This window comes from Bubalus bubalis, chromosome 4, assembly GCF_019923935.1.
Source record: "Bubalus bubalis isolate 160015118507 breed Murrah chromosome 4, NDDB_SH_1, whole genome shotgun sequence".
Lineage (NCBI taxonomy): Eukaryota > Metazoa > Chordata > Mammalia > Artiodactyla > Bovidae > Bubalus > Bubalus bubalis.
Window position 1 is genome coordinate 160,483,162 of NC_059160.1, and position 16,800 is coordinate 160,499,961.

Below are 16,800 nucleotides of genomic sequence, written 5' to 3' on the forward strand. Positions count from 1 at the left end.
CCCTGAATAGGAGCATGCTGGCGTCTGCTACTGTCTCTGAAGTGCTTCAAATATGACATGGATTGATGGATGGTGAGAGGGATGGACACATGACCAGCAGGTTGAGTGAAATGCTACAGTAGAACCGCAGCGGCGGGCATTTGAGTTTTCACTGTAGAATTAGTTCCGCCTTTCCGTGTTCAAAGTGAAGAAAGTGAAGTTGCTCAGTCGTGTCCGACTCTGAGACACCAGTAGCCTACCAGGCTCCTCCATCCATCAGATTTTCCAGGCAAGAGTATTGGAGTGGGTTGCCATTTCCTTCTCCAGGGGATCTTCCTGACCCAGGGATCGAACCCAGGTCTCCCACATTGCAGGCAGATGCTTTACCGTCTGAGCCACCAGGGAAGCCCCTCTGTGTTCAAAGGTGTCTATAATACAATGCCAGGAAGAGCAGAGGTGTGAACGCGAAGCTAGAAGGTATAGGGGAAGGTAACTTTCTTGCAGGACAGGCCTGGCTGGGCAACTCAGCTTGCCTTTAGGAGTCCCCTCTCAGTCTAGAAAGTGTTTTGCTTTTCTTTGTTATCTTTTTTTACCCTTTGTTCAACCATTTAAATCAAAGGAAACAACAAACTCCTGTCACTAGTACAGGCTCTGCATGGCCATTGATTTGGGACTAAAGGCGACATGTGTTTTGAGATGGTCCAAGTGGTTCAAGACACCCCTATGGGAGCCTGGAGAACAGGTGGGGCTTGGCAAACTGGACAACGTGGCTTCCTGACAATTAAGACATTTGCTTTTGTATTGTCCTTGCCTCATCTCAGCAGATTCTGGGAGTGGTGGGGAGGTCGCTCTGGGCACAAGGTGGCCAGTGTTTAAGAAGTGACCACAGCTCTTGTGTCTGAAATGGCAAGACAACGACAATTAGCAAGAACTCGCCTAGAATTGCTATAATCCCTGTGTTAGCACACATGGTTCCTGGCCTACCCTAGAGCCCATCTAGGAATGGGCTGAGGGCTGGTGACTGCAGGGCCCCTCATAGGGGCTTAGCAGGAGGTTTCCATCCATGTCTGAAGTCCAGAATCTGGCCAGAGTTCCATGAGGCCTGGTATCCAGGGATAGTCCCCAGGTCCTCTTAGGGCTCCTTCTAGGCTGGTCCCCAAGCCTTGGCCAGATAATGCCTTCTGCCAATGTTAGAAGCCAGCGTTGTCCTTGGAGTATAGCCAGAAAGGTGACTGGAATGTGCCCAGAGAAGCCAGGAGGCCTGGCTGGTGGGCATGTCGGGGAAGAAGAGCCAAGGGACACCCTCCAGGCACAGCTCATTGGGGGGGGGTGACTCCCAGGGTCTCCTCTTTCCTATGATGTCACTGGAGGCAAGGCCTGCCTGGCATCCCATGTGATGTCACAGGGGGCTTCCTGAAGATGTCATGGGGGTCAGGTGACAAAGTCATGCTATGTGATGTCAGCAGGGGGTAGAGTCAGCATCTCCATGACATCCCATGAGACACTTTTAGAAGTGAAGCTTCATGACACTGTCTATAATGTTACTAGGGGCTGGCCACAAAGCTATTTTAGGTGATGTCACCAGGCCCTCCAGAATTTCACATTTCATGTGATGTTACTGTAGAGGAGGCCACCGTGACATTCAGGGTGGTATTACTGGGGGGCTGGATGTACAGAATTTGGCATGGTGTGTGATATCACTGGGAGTAGAGTCTCAGCCATCTCAGCATCACAAGTAATGTCCCTGGGAGTGCAACCTTCCTGACACTACACGTGATGCTCATGGGATGGTGTATCCATGGCATTCTGCATGATCACACTGGGGTGGGGCCCCCGGACTCTAATATTCTGTAATGTCACTAGAGTGCAAGATTTGGGAACTGGCCTCCACATTTGTGCCTCTGGGAAATATGAAGCCAACCACAGAGCACTGAGCTCCTTGTCCCAGCTGACCTTGCTCCCCCAGGCAGGTTGACACTCTGCCAGCCCTCTCTGTACGCCTGTCATGGTGGAGCACTAGGCTCTTGCACTAGGATGCTATTGTGAGGCTGCATTTGGCCTGCTGGCCTGGCAGCATCTGAGTTCTTCTGGAACCAGGAAGTATGCCCTGGGTCTTCAGGGTGCAGATGCTATCGTAGGCTAATTGGTGTAACAAACAACCCCCAGGTCTCTTGCAAAAGTTTATTTCTCATTCATGCAACATCCAGTTCCGTGCTCCTTAGTCATCTTTCCTCCAAGCAGTGACTCCAGGATTCAGGTCCTTTTCAGTTAGTGGCTTGACTGATCTCCTCTGGGTCCTTTATATCCAGTCAGCTGACAAGCAGGGAGAATTGAGAATGGCAAGATGATTGCTAGGGGCAGGCCCTGAAGTGATGTGCATTGCTTTAAACTACATTCCACTAACCAGAGCTAGTCTCATGACCACACTCGGATACAAAGCACCAAGAAATATGTCAGGTTTGCAGCAAGAAGAGGAAGCAGGCTTGGTGGCCACAGTGAATGAAAGACAAAATGGCCAGCCTCTACTGGATGATTCCCTGGTGATTCTTCTCTGAGGACTGTCCCATCCTCAGGTCATCCTTCTTTGCTTACCCTCCATTTGCTATCCTCTCAGATCACACCAGGCAGCAAGGCCGCCCAGTCCCAGCTCAGCCAGGGTGACCTTGTAGTGGCCATTGACGGCGTCAACACAGACACCATGACCCACCTGGAGGCCCAGAACAAGATCAAGTCTGCCAGCTACAACCTGAGTCTCACACTGCAGAAGTAGGTGGGCGCTTTCCAGAGGCGGGGGGTGGAGGCTGGGTGTGGGCACCGGCACCCCGGGGAGAGGAGCTGTCCAGCACGGGCCAAACCCTGTGCTCCCAGACTGTGCTGCGAAGTGAGGACAGCCCCTGGGCCAGAGTGAGGACAGGCCCAAGGCATCAAGCACACATCTGTGCCTCACTTTACAGAGGAGCTCAGAGAGGGTAGGGCACGGCGCTGCCAGAGTGTGGGCAGCTGGGCCTGGAGGCCAGGGTCTTCCCTGCTTTCTCTGTGCACAGGCAGCCCCCCTGGGACCTAGCAGAGGCCCATGGCTGCTAAGTACCCAAGAGACGTGACTTCTCCCTGCTGGTCAGGCCCAGGGGACGCCCCGTTTCCCTGGGTTTCAGATGTTCTCCCCTCGCCAACCCTGCCCAGGTGGGTGTCTGGGCCCCGAGAACAATTGTCTTCACCTGCTCCTCTTTCTGGCTTTTCCAGGTCGAAGCGTCCCATTCCCATCTCCACGGCAGCGCCCCCGATCCAGTCCCCTCTGCCAGTGATCCCGCACCAGAAGGTAGGTGCTGACTGTGGGTGGCAGGCTCCACTTTCAGCCGTGGTTCCTGGAGTGCAGCCCTGGTCTGCCTACCTGAACTTCTGCTGGCCCCACTCAGGCAGGGTGGTGGAATCAGCGATGCCAGGGGCAGAGCTGGGGCAGGCCCCCAGAGAGATGCGTTTGAGCTCCGAAGAAATGCTGATTTCGTGATAATGTAGGGGTCTCCACCTGGGTGCTTAGCCAATACCTGGGCCTCACGGTTGGGCTGATGGGAAATCCACTTAGTCCACAGTGTTTTCAGGGAAGGGACATGTGTCTGGAAGGCTCTGACCCTCATGCTCCTGAGGGCACCAGCAGGAGGCTGACTCTGGCATGAACGCCAAGGCCCCAGTTTGAGTCAGTCACTGTGGGAAAAGCTCTCAGCCCTGGGGGGTCTACCGGTCCTCAGGGTTCCTCCTCTGTCTCAGGCACTCTCCCTCCAGTTTTCCTTTCTCCTCCCAATTGCCTGCCCCTTGGCTTCCTTCATAGCTCAGTTGGTAAAGAATCTGCCTGCAATGCAGGAGACCCCAGTTTGATTCCTGGATCAGGAAGATCCCCAGAAGGGATAGGATACCCACTCCAGTATTCTTGGGCCTTCCTTGTGGCTCAGCTGGTAAAGAATCCGCCTGCCATGCGGGAGATCTGGGTCTGATCCCTGGGTTGGAAAGATCCCCTGGAGAAAGGAAGGGCTACCCACTCTAGTATTCTGGCCTGGAGAAGTCTATGGACTGTAAAGTCCATGGAGTTGCAGAGTCAGAGACAACTGAACCACTTTCACTGTGAGCCACTTTTGTCCTGCACTCAGGGGTGCCTGGCAGGCTACGGTCCTCAGGGTCGCAAAGAGCTGGACATGACCAAGCGACTAAGCATGCACTGCACGCAAGGGCTTCCCAGGTGGCGCTCGAGCTGAAGAGCCTGCCTGCCTTGTCGCCTGCAGGAGACAAGAGATGTGGGTGTGAGCCCTGGGTTGGGAAGATCCCCTGGAGAAGGAGTTGGCAACCCACTCCAGTATTCTTGCCTGGAGAATTCCATGGACAGAGGAGCCTGGTGGGATACATTCCATGGGGTCACAGAGTCGGACACGACTGAAGCTACTTGGCACTCACGCACATACTGCACTCAGAAGTGCTGGTGAGGCCCAGAGACAGGCACAGCAGCAGGCACGCCTCACCAGCTCGCCCCACGCCCCTTCCTGGCTCCCTCTAAGCAGCTCAGTCCTGAGGGGCTGAGAACACAGGAGGCCAGCCCACCAAGCCTACAGGACCACGCACTCCCACCACTCTCCATCCACCCCCCGAATGACCTCATACTGACCCTGTCAGTCCACAGGGGCAGAGTGGCTGATGGGTGGGCTGCGGAGAAGAGGCAAGAAGAGGATAACGGGGGTCTGGGCTGGGCGACAGATTGAGGAAGTGGGCAGAGTGCTTCTCGGGAGAAACTGCAGAGGCAGACCTAGGGAAGCAGATGTCAGCCCCGCTCCTCCCGCAGCTTCCCCTCTGCACATCTGCCCTGCCTGTTCACCAGCCCAAGAGGCTCGTCCCACTGGCCACGTGCAGCGTGGGGTCACAGAGCAGGGGCAGGGCTGTGCTCACCAGTGTCCTCCTACAGGGGAAGGGGAACAGATGTAGGATAGAGGGGTCTGCCCCCAGTTCCCTGAGACCACACCCCCCTTACTTCAAGTCCCACAGGCAGGCTGGCTTGGCCTAGCTTTCTGTGTGGGGCTTTGCATTTAGTCTAGTTTGATGATAGCATCAGGGCCAGGAGCCATATGCCTCACCCCGCTTTTTTTTTAGAAAACTCTTCTTCTCCAGGTGTCCGGGCCATCTCCCCACCCCGAACTCGGTGCAGGGGGCTGCAGGTTGCAGGGCGGTGGGCTGCGGGGCGCTGGCACTAACCCCTCTGTTTCAGGTCCACGTGGAAGCACTGGGGCGGGCGTGGCCTCTAACTGCTCTTTTCTCTCTCCCCTGCATGGCGCTGCCCTGCCAGGACCCTGCTCTGGACACGAACAGCAGCCTGGCAGCAGCCAGCCCCCACCCCGAGGCGAGGGCCGGCCCGGGCACCCCAGGCACCCCGGAGCTCGGGCAGATCTTTAGCTCCTCCTTCTCTCAGACCTCCGTCTTCTCCTCACACACGGAGGCCTCTGACCCCGGCCCTCCCCGGGGAGGCCCCGGGGCCAAGATCAGCCTGGAGGGGGCCCTGGACTCGCTCAGCCCGAAAGCCCCGCTGGGCTCGAGCCAGCCAAGGCAGTATAACAACCCCATTGGCCTGTACTCGGCAGAGACCCTGAGGGAGATGGCTCAGATGTATCAGATGAGCCGCCGAGGGAAGGCCTCAGGTGCTGGACTCCTAGGAGGGTAGGTAACGGGCGCACAGCTCTCCGCTGGTGGTCAGGGGCCACCTGGGTCCTCAGTGCTCGTAGAGGCCTGATCAGGGTAGAGTGGGGGACTGGTCTCATTGCGGCCAGCTCCAAGCCCATGAGGCAGCACAGGCTAAAAGCCCTGAACGTAGTCAGCCTATTGACACTTGCCCTCATTACTTTACACAAGCCAGCGTGGTGTGTCAGATTTTGCAGAGAGGGAAACTGAGGCTCAGAGAAGGTGAGGGTCCAGCTGCCCAACTACTAAGTGGCTGAGATGGGCCTGAATGCAAGAGCCTCGGACTCCCCAAACTTTGACATCAGGCCACCCACCACGGCAGGACAAAGCCTGTCCTAATACCTCCAAGAACTCTGCAGCCACGGGATGCACTGATCCCACCCCTCTGGGAGCCCTGAGGGTTAGAAGGGCATGTTCTCTAGGTCTGGTAATGGTCTGGGAAGGCTGCCTGGAGGAGGGAGTACCTGAGCTGGGTACAGAGAGATTGGGCCGTGGGTGAGGGGAGTGGTTGGCAGGAACGACTCTGACTAGGGTGGGGAAGCAAGGGAGCAGGACTCTGAGGAGAAAGGAGCCATGCAGGAGAACAGCATGCCACCCCCTGGCCCCTGAGGTCTAGCTGATGGGACTCTTGGAGCACAGGAATTAAAAAAACCTAGAGCTGAGTGGGCACTGTGGAGAGGTTGAGGGAAGGGAGCTGCCAAGCAGAGCGTGCATTAGCAGCCAAGCCGGCACGTTTGTTATCTCATTATAATTTCTCCCACGGCCCCATGCAATTGGTGCCATCATCTCTGGGCTGAAGGCAGAGCAGGCGGAGCCAAGGCATACGGCCCAGTGGTCAGGGGTTCAGGGCTCTTCCATGAGGCTGTTCATACACCCAGACTATGGGGAGGACTGAAGGAGACCACACGTGTGTAGTGCTGGGCTCCGTTCTGGCACACTCTCTACATGCTACCTGGCATCATTGCCTGGAGCCACGCAGCAGGCACATTGATGAGTCAGCATGGCGATCTGGGTCAGTTTGATCCAAGCCCACACCCTTCCTGTGACCTTGATGTAGACGGTACCTGTACTGCACCCGCTTGCTCCTTCCCTGGGGATCTCCAGCTTCCCCAGAGTCCTGAGCTCTTTCTGGGCTTCCAAGTGAAGCTGGGTGATCAATAGTCTGAGCACTTGGATCCTGGCTTCCCTGGACCAAGGTGGCAAAGCCTTCGAACCCCAGGCCTTTTCTAGTAAGGGGCTTCTGCTAGGAGGCTGAGGGAAAGACACAGTAGAAGTGGTGCCCTTCTCCTGCCTTGAGAAGGCTGGTGGGTCTTCCTGGCCCTCTTTGGGACTAGCCCCCTAGCAGGGAGGTCAGGCTCTGGTGGATCTAAACCTCCTCTGCCCACCTGCAGTGATGGTAAGGTCTCCGCTCACTGAACCGTCCATGGAGGTTGGGGGCTGACTAACAGTCCATATGCTTTGTCTAACACAATTCTCTCAGCAGCTTCAAAGGTGGGCACCATTCCCTCATTTGATAACTGGGAAGTAGAAGCCCAGAGAGAGCAAGTCATTTGCCCAAGGTCACTGGCTATTGAGTGGCAGACAGGACTGGCACTCAGGTCGATCTGACTTCTCCCCGCATGGAGACAGGGACCTACCTGCCTGCCCCATTCCTGCTTCTCACGACTCCCGCGGTGCCCTCCCATTGGTGCAATGGCTTCTCAGAACCTGACAACTATCAAATTATTACTTGACACTCAGAGCAGCAGGGCACAAGAGTTTCTTTGAAGAAGAAATGGGCTAGAGAGGGAGTGTGGTACATGCCTCATTTAAAGCAAAAGCTGATGCTATGGCCCCAGCAGGAAGCAGGGGTAGCCGAGGGCCAAGGCCACCACTTTTTGCCATGTCTGACAGCTCATGGGAGACAGGGTTGGCAGATGCTAAGCCCTATGTCCTTTCATTGCGTTCTTAACCCACGCTGAGGGTTTTACATTCAGGATTCTGTTCATTCTGCGGTGGGCACCACCCTCTCAGTTTTATGAACAAGGAGACGGAGGCTAAGACGGGTGAGTAACTTGTTCAGAGTCATAGCGCTAGGAAGAGGAAAGGTCAGGATTTGAATTCTATCCTGTCTGGCTCCACAAGGAAGCTCCTTCTCTTACGCTCTGGGCAACTTGCAAGGTGATTCCTTGGCACCTTGTATCCCCTTAGGAGGAATGGAGAGGAACAGAGTGGGTGCGAGCACAGCGGGGCCTGCAGCCCCTCCGCCTCATCATCTCTGGGGCTGGTACTGAAGAGCAGTGTCCCTCAGGCCAGTAGATGCAAGGGCCCCCCTCCCCAGGCCGGCCTCATAGCTTTGGCTCATTCTCCCCAAGACCTGGGTGCTCCTCTCTGAGCTATGTCTGCTGCAGGCATCCCAGCCCTCAGGTTCTCAGGCGCAAGCTAAGCAGGGGGCTAAACAAGGAACTGGCTACATGGGCGGGGAAGGGCAGAAGCCTCCCCTGAGGCCAACACTGCCCTCTACAGGGGACACTGGGCTGGTCAGGGCAAGAGCTGGCCCTGCAGCTGTTGGCACTGGCCAAAAATGGAGAAGGAATGGGAGATCTGTGCTGGCCCTTTCCTAATATAGCTCCACCAGCAGCTATTTTGAGCCTGGGAGGTCAGAGGGAATTTTATCAGCTCTGAGACAGGGTTGAGCCTGGGACTGGGGGATCTCCCTGACTTTGGTCTGGATCCCCAGGATCCTGGCCAAGAGATGACCAGGCCAGGCCAGGCCAACGGAAGCCCAGGCTCTCCCAGCCAGAGTCCAGAGTGGTGGCAGAGTGTGGGGGCAGGGATGCCACTTTCTGCATTCTTCTCCCCTCAGATTTCTGACCAGCGTCTGTCACTGCAAGGAATTTGCATCTAAAGAAACATAAGGCAGGCAAAGCCTCTTTCAAGGAGACGATGCTCCAGGAGGCTGGCTCTTAGAGAAGAGTGAGGGTGGGGTCCCACTTGTAGTGTCCAAGCTGGGCTGTCTTGGTTGGGGGCCTTCCTGCCAAATGCCAGGGCCCACACTTCTCCCAGGCTTCCCTACTCCTCCATCCTGCATCATTGCCCATCCACAGGCTTTTATGGGTGGTTACTGGAAACCGCACAGATCCCTTACTACTGTGCCCCAGGAGGTGTGTCCAGAGCTGCCTGCCCCTCCTCTGGCAAAGAGAACACGTTCCCAGGGCTGCGAGAAACCCCACTGTACACACCCCAGCACCCCAGCAGCTCTTGTTCAGGGAGCAGCACTCCCAGAGCCGCCCCTCATTCAACAAGGACAAGTCTAGAGAAGCTGTGTGTGGCTGGCCAGGAGCCACCTGGGACCTTGGCCATTCCTGTAGCAGCCAGAGCTGGTCCTGTCTCCATCTTCGGCTTCCTCTCCAGGGTCTAGAGCCAGGTTGTATGTGGGAGATTCATGCACATGGTAAATGAGCACCCATGAAGATGGACAAAAAAAACCTTCTCCTAGGCAAAGCTTCGGGCACTGTGGACCTACGCTGCAGTTGGCATCTCTGACCCAAACTGAAAGGCTATGATCCAGACTCTGAGCTTTGCCCACTCCTCTCTCTGCGCTCTCTTCACCTAGTGCCTGTCTGGGCTGACTCCGCCTCCACAAAGGCCAGTTTGAGGACCATCCCTATGTCCTTATGCTCAAACCCTCTGGCAGGAGCCTCACTCTGATAGTCCTGTCTTCTTTGCTCTTTCTCTCCTCCCCAGGTGGTAGCCAACTCTCCAGCCAAGTTAGTATCAAAGGAAAGCACGTGTGTGCGCTTGCCTGCATATCCCAGCATGCGCCCGCGTGTCTGGGGGTCTGAACAGCGTGCGCCTGTGTTAGCATGTGTACATGTATGTGCATGCGTGAGTGAGGGTGCATTCGTGTCCCTGAGTGAGGCTGCATGTGTGTGAAGCTGCGAGGATGAAGTGGAGGCATTGGGGAGGGTGCTGGGGCTCCGTCGGATGCCTGGGGCCATTGTGTTCTCAATTAGTTGCTGCAGCTGCTTAAGAAGGCAGGTTGGCTCTGGTGGGCTGCTGGGTGGAGTGTGTGCTGATGCTGGTTCCAGGTGAGCCTGAAGACATTTCTAGCCTGGCTGGATCCCTCAGAAGGGCTATGCTTGACCTTGTCCTTGTCTGCGGAGCGCACTTAACGTTTTGAAGGGAAAAGTCTTGATGGGTAGAAGCTGGTGGGCTGCCCAGCACGTTGGACTTGGGGGCCCTGAGCACCTAAGCGCTGCTCCGAGGAAGAAGCACACGCGCTGAAGAGTCTGAAGGAGCAGAGCCCCAGAGGGACCCAGGATGAGCCCCTTCGTGGAGGAACCAAGCTCAAAATCCCCATGGGTGCCCAGTGGGGCTGTTTTTTGCCTTTGGGGCGTTCCGGACTCTGCTTCGGCTGCCGCTGCGTTTGACTCATGACCCAGCTCTTGTCCCCTAATCCCAATCCCCACCCCCACCCTCTGCAGTCTGTTTCCCTGGGGGAGTGGTGAGAGATCTTTCCATGCCCCCCAGCTCAGGCTTAGCGGGGGGCCTCCAGTGATCCGGGAAAGTGCAGACGGGCAAGAAACACCTTCTGCAAAGGGCTCTGGGGAGGGTGAGAATATTCCTGACCAGACCCAGCCAGTGCAAGTGGATCTGAGGAACTTAGTTAGCCTTCCTAGGATCAGGCTTAGGGAGATCTCTCTCCACATCCTGCACCACCAGCCTTCACCTTCACCGGTGTAACACCGCCTGTCCCCCTTCTCTCCTTGCACCCCGCTCCCCTCCCCCAAACTCCCCCAGCGCCGACTACCAGGAACGCTTCAACCCCAGCGCCCTGAAGGACTCGGCCCTGTCGACCCACAAGCCCATCGAGGTGAAGGGGCTGGGCGGCAAGGCCACCATCATCCACGCGCAGTACAACACGCCCATCAGCATGTACTCCCAGGATGCCATCATGGACGCCATCGCCGGGCAGGCCCAGGCCCAGGGCAGTGACTTCAGCGGGTAAGCGCCTCCCCTCCGCCGCCGGCGCTCCGACTCCACCGTTCATCGCCGCGGAGGGCACCGGGCCGCTGAGCGCCGTCGGGACCAGTCTTCCTCTACCGTCTTGAGCTTCCCAGGGCACAGCCCTTGGAAGAGAGCCAGCCTTGGCCGGGCCTTTCAGACAGAACATGGTGTTCTCTCTCCAGAGTCAGTTTCATGGTCAACTTTAGGAGAAGGGTAGAGAAATACAGCATGCGGTGGTTCCTCCACGTGCTTCACACAGCCTCTGCACTTTCCCAGGCTCCCTGAGGGGGCTGGTTTAGAAGGAGACTTGTGGAATCTTGTTAACCGGGGTCACATTCTGGATACCCCTGGCTCTCACAGCTAAGCCATTCTTGGAGGGGAAGTCGTCGCTTTCTTCTCAAATACATGCCTGGGTTTCTTGTTTGGGAAGGGCCTCCAGACCAGTCACCCATCTTGCTGCTGGCAGTCAGCCCTGCCACAGGGCCCGGGGAGCACCCAGGCCCTGCCTCCTCCTGTTTGCCCCGCGGAAGCCCAGGCTCAGGGGGGTGGGACTTAGGACATCCTTGGTTCCTGAATTTGCTTGTTAACAGCGGTTGAGGAACTTGAGGGCTGAGTAGGGAAAGAGTTGGCTAAAAATCATTTGTGGATGCCACTGGTAATCGTGCAAAGTTTAATGGGGACCTCACTCCCTCTTTCTGAATTTCTATCTGTTTATCTTAGTCTCTTTCTTCTCTGCTTTTCTTTCTGTGTTTGCCTCTGTCTCTCTCTGTCGACCTGTCTCTATCTCATCTTTTTCTGTCTCTGTTGTTTCTTTCTTCCTTACACATACACACACAGAACCCATACTGTACTCGACTTTGGAACGCCATTAGTGTTGACTTTCAAAACTGATTATCTCTTTGGGTAACATGTTATCCCTGAGTCAAGATCTGTAACAGCTCAAGGCAAGAAATCTTAAAATGATTGTACTTTTTTCCAAAGCTAGGAAAACCAGATGTTGTAAGAGGGATAGAGGCATTATAAAGTCCCGGATAACTCCTGTAGTGTTTGGCCTGTGCAGAGCCCAGTCCTCGTGGCCATGATATGTGCGCAGGTTTAAGGTGCAGCCTCCAAAAAGCCAATGGATGAAAAATGGTGTGGTCTTCCTGGCTCTCCTGATGCAGGGGAGCCTGGCCCTCTCAGGCACGCAGTACTTCCTTTGGGCCACCAGGGGGCAGAGGTTGCTTTCCCTGGAGCTGCTGCTGCTGCTGCTGCTGCTTCTGAGCTCACGACTGAGCTGCTTCAGTCGTGTCCGACTCTGCGCGACCCCAGAGACGGCAGCCCACCAGGCTCCCTTGTCCCTGGGATTCTCCAGGCAAGAACACTGGAGTGGGCTGCCACTTCCTTCTCCAATGCGTGAAAGTGAAAAGTGAAAGTGAAGTCGCTCAGTCATGTCTGACTCTTAGCGACCCCATGGACTGTAGCCCACCAGGCTCCGCCGTCCATGGGATCTTCCAGGCAAGAGTACTGGAGTGGGGTGCCATTGCCTGGAGCAGTGAATCTCAAACCCCACGGACTCAGGGCTTTAGTTCTTTGTGGAACTCTCTGGGTAGTGCTGACTTATCTAATCCCATCTTTCAAAGCAGAAAATATGACCATGCAAGTTTAAAAATGCAACCATTAGCTCACGGGTGCCCAGGAAAACAAGACTGTCTGGTTAAGCCAAAGAGTGAACAGGGATTTCCTGTTAATATTTGCTTGCCGTGTGCGTCCTCAGTGTGATCTTAATATGGTAATATTCGCCAAAGGGAAGCACAGTGGAAGATAGGCAAAGAGCTACTGTTCACTGATTCTGTGTTTTCTGCACCTTGGGGAAAGACTGCTCTCATTTGGTTTTACCTCTAGGATGGCCATGCTGTAATTTTTTTTTTAACATGATGCACCGTTGATCTAATCTAGGCTTCTCCTTCCTACCACCTTCCCTCCCATCCTTTTCCTCTCCCTTGCGAGCCTGGGAAGCAACACGCTTCCTTTCCCTTCTGACTCAGCCCTGCTGGGCTGATGCTGCCGTGGTGCCCCGTCTGCCATAAGGTGTTCCGTTTCTGCTGTTAATTTCCATGATTCCTTCCTCACTGACATTTTCTTTTTGTCTCTCTGTCTTCCTCCTCTATCCGCCCACTCCCATAACTCATTTCTGATCCTAACCCTGCTCCCTTGTGTATGCGCCGCCCCCCCGCCCTCCCATGATGGACACGCACTCACTGCTGGGCTTTCCTCTGCTTGGCAGGGCATCACCACTGGCGTAAGTAGACCCCACAGTATTTGTTCCGTCGTCCGTCTGTCTGGTTGCGGGATGGTGTATGGGTTTGGTGGGATGTGCTGAGGACCGTGGCTCTGTCCACACTCTTCCTCACACCCACCTCACAGGTAAATGACATGCCCTGCGGCCTCTACAGGCAAGTACTTGTCTTCGGGGGTTTTCCCCAGGTACCATCACTACAGACGCGGAAATCAGAGCAATGACACCACCCTGGCTAGGGCTCATGTTCTGCTTGCTGTGCTTCGTGGGGGCTCCCCCCAGCCTTTCTGGTCTGCACTGGGACGATGTAGACCTGAACGTCAGAATCCACGTCAAGCCATTATTCAGGGAGAGGGTGATGAGGGGGCCTCTTGGAGGCCACGCCCCAGAATCCTCGTGAAAGGTGGATCTGAAGGGGCCAGCCCCTACCAGGACCACCCACAGGAGGTGAAACCAGAGACTTGGGGGCAGTATACAGTGGAGTGAATGCCCACAGGTGACCTTGAGGTTGTAGTGACTGTGGAGTGTTTTTGGTAGTAAATTCATTCTGGGAGCGGCTCCAGAGAGTGGCCTCCGACCCAGGGTCCTAGAACTGCAGGGCCTATCCTGTCCCCTCTCTGCATAGATTATGTCTGGGCCCCAGACTCTCAAAAGGCACAGCAGTTCCTTCGTCAGGTTCCCAGTGTCTGTTGCGGCAGCACCACAAGTCCCTGGTCTTTGCACAGTGTTGTGGGAAGGGAAGCCGACAATGGGACTCCTAAGGGACTCACTTCTGGGGCTCTCATTCTTGAGCCCTTGGAGCTATGGAAGGAACAGGGAAATATGTTCCCCTAGGGAACATTCCAGGGAATAGCAGCAAAAGCCTTCCAGCTGATTCAGGTCCCCTTGAGACTCCTCCCTGCTAGAGGTGACCTCCGCAGTGAGATCCCAGCCTCTCCTCTGCTCCCAGTCTCCTCCCTGGCTGGGACCCCCTAGGGGTCTGCTGGTTTCCCTATCTGATCCCAACCACAGGCTGCCAGGACCTGCAGCTCTCTGGGCCAGGGCAAAGCCTTCAGGAAAGTGGGGGAGCTCCACCCCGCCTTGGTCAGTTTCCTTCTGTCATCTTTCTCTTCTGCTCGTGTAGCCCACTCTGAGCTGACACAGGAGACCAATTCTGGGAGACGAGGCCATTTCTTCTGTCCAGCTTCTTGCAGAGAGGGTAGACGACAGAAGCACTGGGGGAGTCGTCTTTGCAACTAGCCAGCACTCGGGGGTTGGGGAGAGAGGTCAGGGCAGCCATAGCAGCAGGCAGGGTGCGACTAGACAGGGAGAGTGTCTGGGCTGGGCCATGTCTCCAGGTGGGGAGCACCTGGGGTGTGCAGATCCCCATAGGGCAGAAGTGGCCTTCTTGAGCTTGTTGCTGCAGAGAGTCTGATGGAAGGAAGGCTGAACTGGGGGCTGGGAAGCCTGGGTTCTAACTCCATGGGGGTCCCTACATGACATAACCTGGAACTAGTCATCCGGCCTCTCTGGACCTCAGTTTCAGCGTCAGTAAGAGGAGAGAGCTGGGCCACGGTCCACAGCAGACTGTTGTTATTCGGAGCTTCTCCTGAGCCCACCCTGACTCCCGAGAGAGTGGACTGGGCAGCCTGGATCCCCCAGCCCCCTCTGGTTGGGTGAGTGGTCATCCACAAAGCTTTTAATGTATCTTGCCCTGCAGTCTGATTTGGGCTGATAGATCTCATACTCAAGGGGCTCTAGAGTTCCTTCTGGTTCAGATCAAGGATTTGTTCATTCAACTAAGTTTTGAGCACCTACCATATGCCAGACCTTAGGGGTCTCAGAGAAGGTCACCAGGTTCCCCTCAAAAGGCTGTGCTCCTCTGGGGCAGAGGACTGGTGACCCTCCCCACAACTCCACTCCCAGCTCCCTTGGACGAGAAACCCCACTATCCCTGGGTGATGCTGGTTGTCTTGATTTTCCAACCACATCCTCGCTGAGCTTGCTTATTTCTGCTGAGCAGGAGCCCACAGTCCTCTTCCAGAGGAGTCACGACAGTACTGGCTCCCAGTTTGGACCCCAAGCTTTGAGGCCAAGGGCTGACCTTGAGGAAGCCTCCGAGTCCCCAAGTACCCTGTCCTCACCCAGCCCCAAACTCAGGAACTGCTTAGGGAGGTCAAAATTACTTTCAGAAGCCCTCTTCTGCCTCTGCTTTCCGTCAAGGAGATCCAGCTCCCAAGGGGGGCGGGTATCTTCAGACCTGTGTCTGGAGATAGACTGGAGGGTAGGGGGGGTGTTGACAGGAGGGTCTGAGCCTCCTGACCCTCCATGAGTGGAATTCGCTGACTCACCGTGACCTCCCTGAGCACTGAGGATTCAGGCCAAGCTCTTGTTGCAGGCTGTCAGATGGCAGTGGGGAAAGGCAACGGTGGGCTCAGACAAGTAGGGGGGCTGCCAACAGGCTTGGGGGTGTTGGGGGCGGGTGCCAGGGGAATGTGACGTGGGGAAGGTGCAGGCGCCAGGAGCAGGCTCCAGCCCTGCCCTCGCCCACGGCCTCTCTCTGCATTGCAGGAGCCTTCCTATCAAAGACCTCACCGTGGACAGCGCCTCTCCTGTGTATCAGGCTGTGATTAAGAACCAGAACAAGCCGGAAGATGAGGCTGACGAGTGGGCTCGCCGCTCCTCCAACCTACAGTCTCGCTCCTTCCGCATCCTGGCCCAGATGACGGGGACAGAATACAGTAAGGGAGGGCTGTTGGGGGTGGGGCAGGAAGGGGTGACTTTGAAGGGCCATGAGGGTCCTGGGCCCTATGCCATTGTCCCACAGAAGCCAGGGAGTCAAGCCCCCTATCCTGGAAGATGAGCTGGCCTTGATAGATTGTGGCCTCTTGCGCCCTTTCTGGGCCCCTGGGGCAGGCATGTTGACATCAGCCTTCTGCTCGGCTCCCTGACTCCAGCAGTGCCTGGATTGGTTTAAGAGGACCTAGCGGAACTTCTGTGGTGGTCCAGTGGCTGGGACTCCACTATTCCAATGCAGGGGGCCCGTGTTTGATCCCTGGTCAGGACACTAGATCTCGCATGCTGTAACTAAGACCTGCCACGGCCAAATACATAAATAAATAAATATTAAAAAAAAAAAAAAGGACCTTACAGTTACAGGCCACACCTCTGGCCACTCCCTCCCATCTGCACCACTTCTTCTAAGGCCCCTTTTCTCCTCCTTGCCCTCTGCCCAGCACACAGCCTTTTCCTCCCAGAGGTCACAGGTAGGAGGCGATAAGTGTCCCATCATGGGCGGGGACTCTGCCCACAAGCTCCAGTAGCTTTTGTTCCTGATGTTCCATGTGATTTCTCCTGATTCGCAACTTCCTACCCACAGTGCAAGACCCTGATGAAGAAGCTTTGCGAAGGTCAAGGTAAGTGCCTGGACTCAGGCTCTGTGGCCTTGCCCCTCCTAACCCCATCCCTCCCAGGGCAGCCCCCAGGTCACACAACTCACAGAAGGAACATCTCAAGTTAATGCATCTGAAAACTCCCAGCCCCTGAGGGGCTCCGGCAGATGCTGGCTTGGGGTGTGTGTGTCCCAGGTCAGTGAGGTGGGTGCCTGGAGCTGAGTCTCTATCCCCCTGGCCCAGGCTGCACGAGCAAGGACGCTGGGCTCTCCCGGCTCTCTCCCTGGGCAAGGGGCAGGGCTGCTTTGGCCTTTGCTGGGCTGTTGAGAATGAGGGCATCTCTTTCTATGAGGCACCGGGCTGGCTGCCTGGCGGGCCCACTCATCTCAGGGCCTGTCCCCTGTGAGTCTGAAGGGTAGGCACTGGGAAGCTAGCTGGCACGCGGAGGGCTATGCTGGGCTGGGGCACCTGGCC

General features: G+C 56.1%; 1 protein-coding gene across 6 annotated transcripts in view; it reads left to right on the forward strand.

Annotated features, from left to right (window-relative positions):
- LDB3 (LIM domain binding 3) overlaps positions 1-16,800 on the forward strand; it is a 60,065-nt gene that overhangs the window by 7,288 nt on the left and 35,977 nt on the right. For 3 of the 6 annotated variants that reach the window (XM_006066608.4, XM_006066609.4, XM_006066611.4), the window contains exons 3-8: positions 2,594-2,745; positions 3,220-3,295; positions 9,415-9,437; positions 10,471-10,674; positions 15,506-15,675; positions 16,314-16,350. In XM_006066608.4, coding sequence (XP_006066670.1) covers positions 2,594-2,745; positions 3,220-3,295; positions 9,415-9,437; positions 10,471-10,674; positions 15,506-15,675; positions 16,314-16,350 — 662 coding nt within the window. Of the gene's footprint in view, positions 1-2,593; positions 2,746-3,219; positions 3,296-5,299; positions 5,668-9,414; positions 9,438-10,470; positions 10,675-15,505; positions 15,676-16,313; positions 16,351-16,800 lie in introns of all 6 variants that reach the window. The other 3 variants (XM_006066607.4, XM_025284876.3, XM_006066610.4) reach the window with 1 other exon arrangement.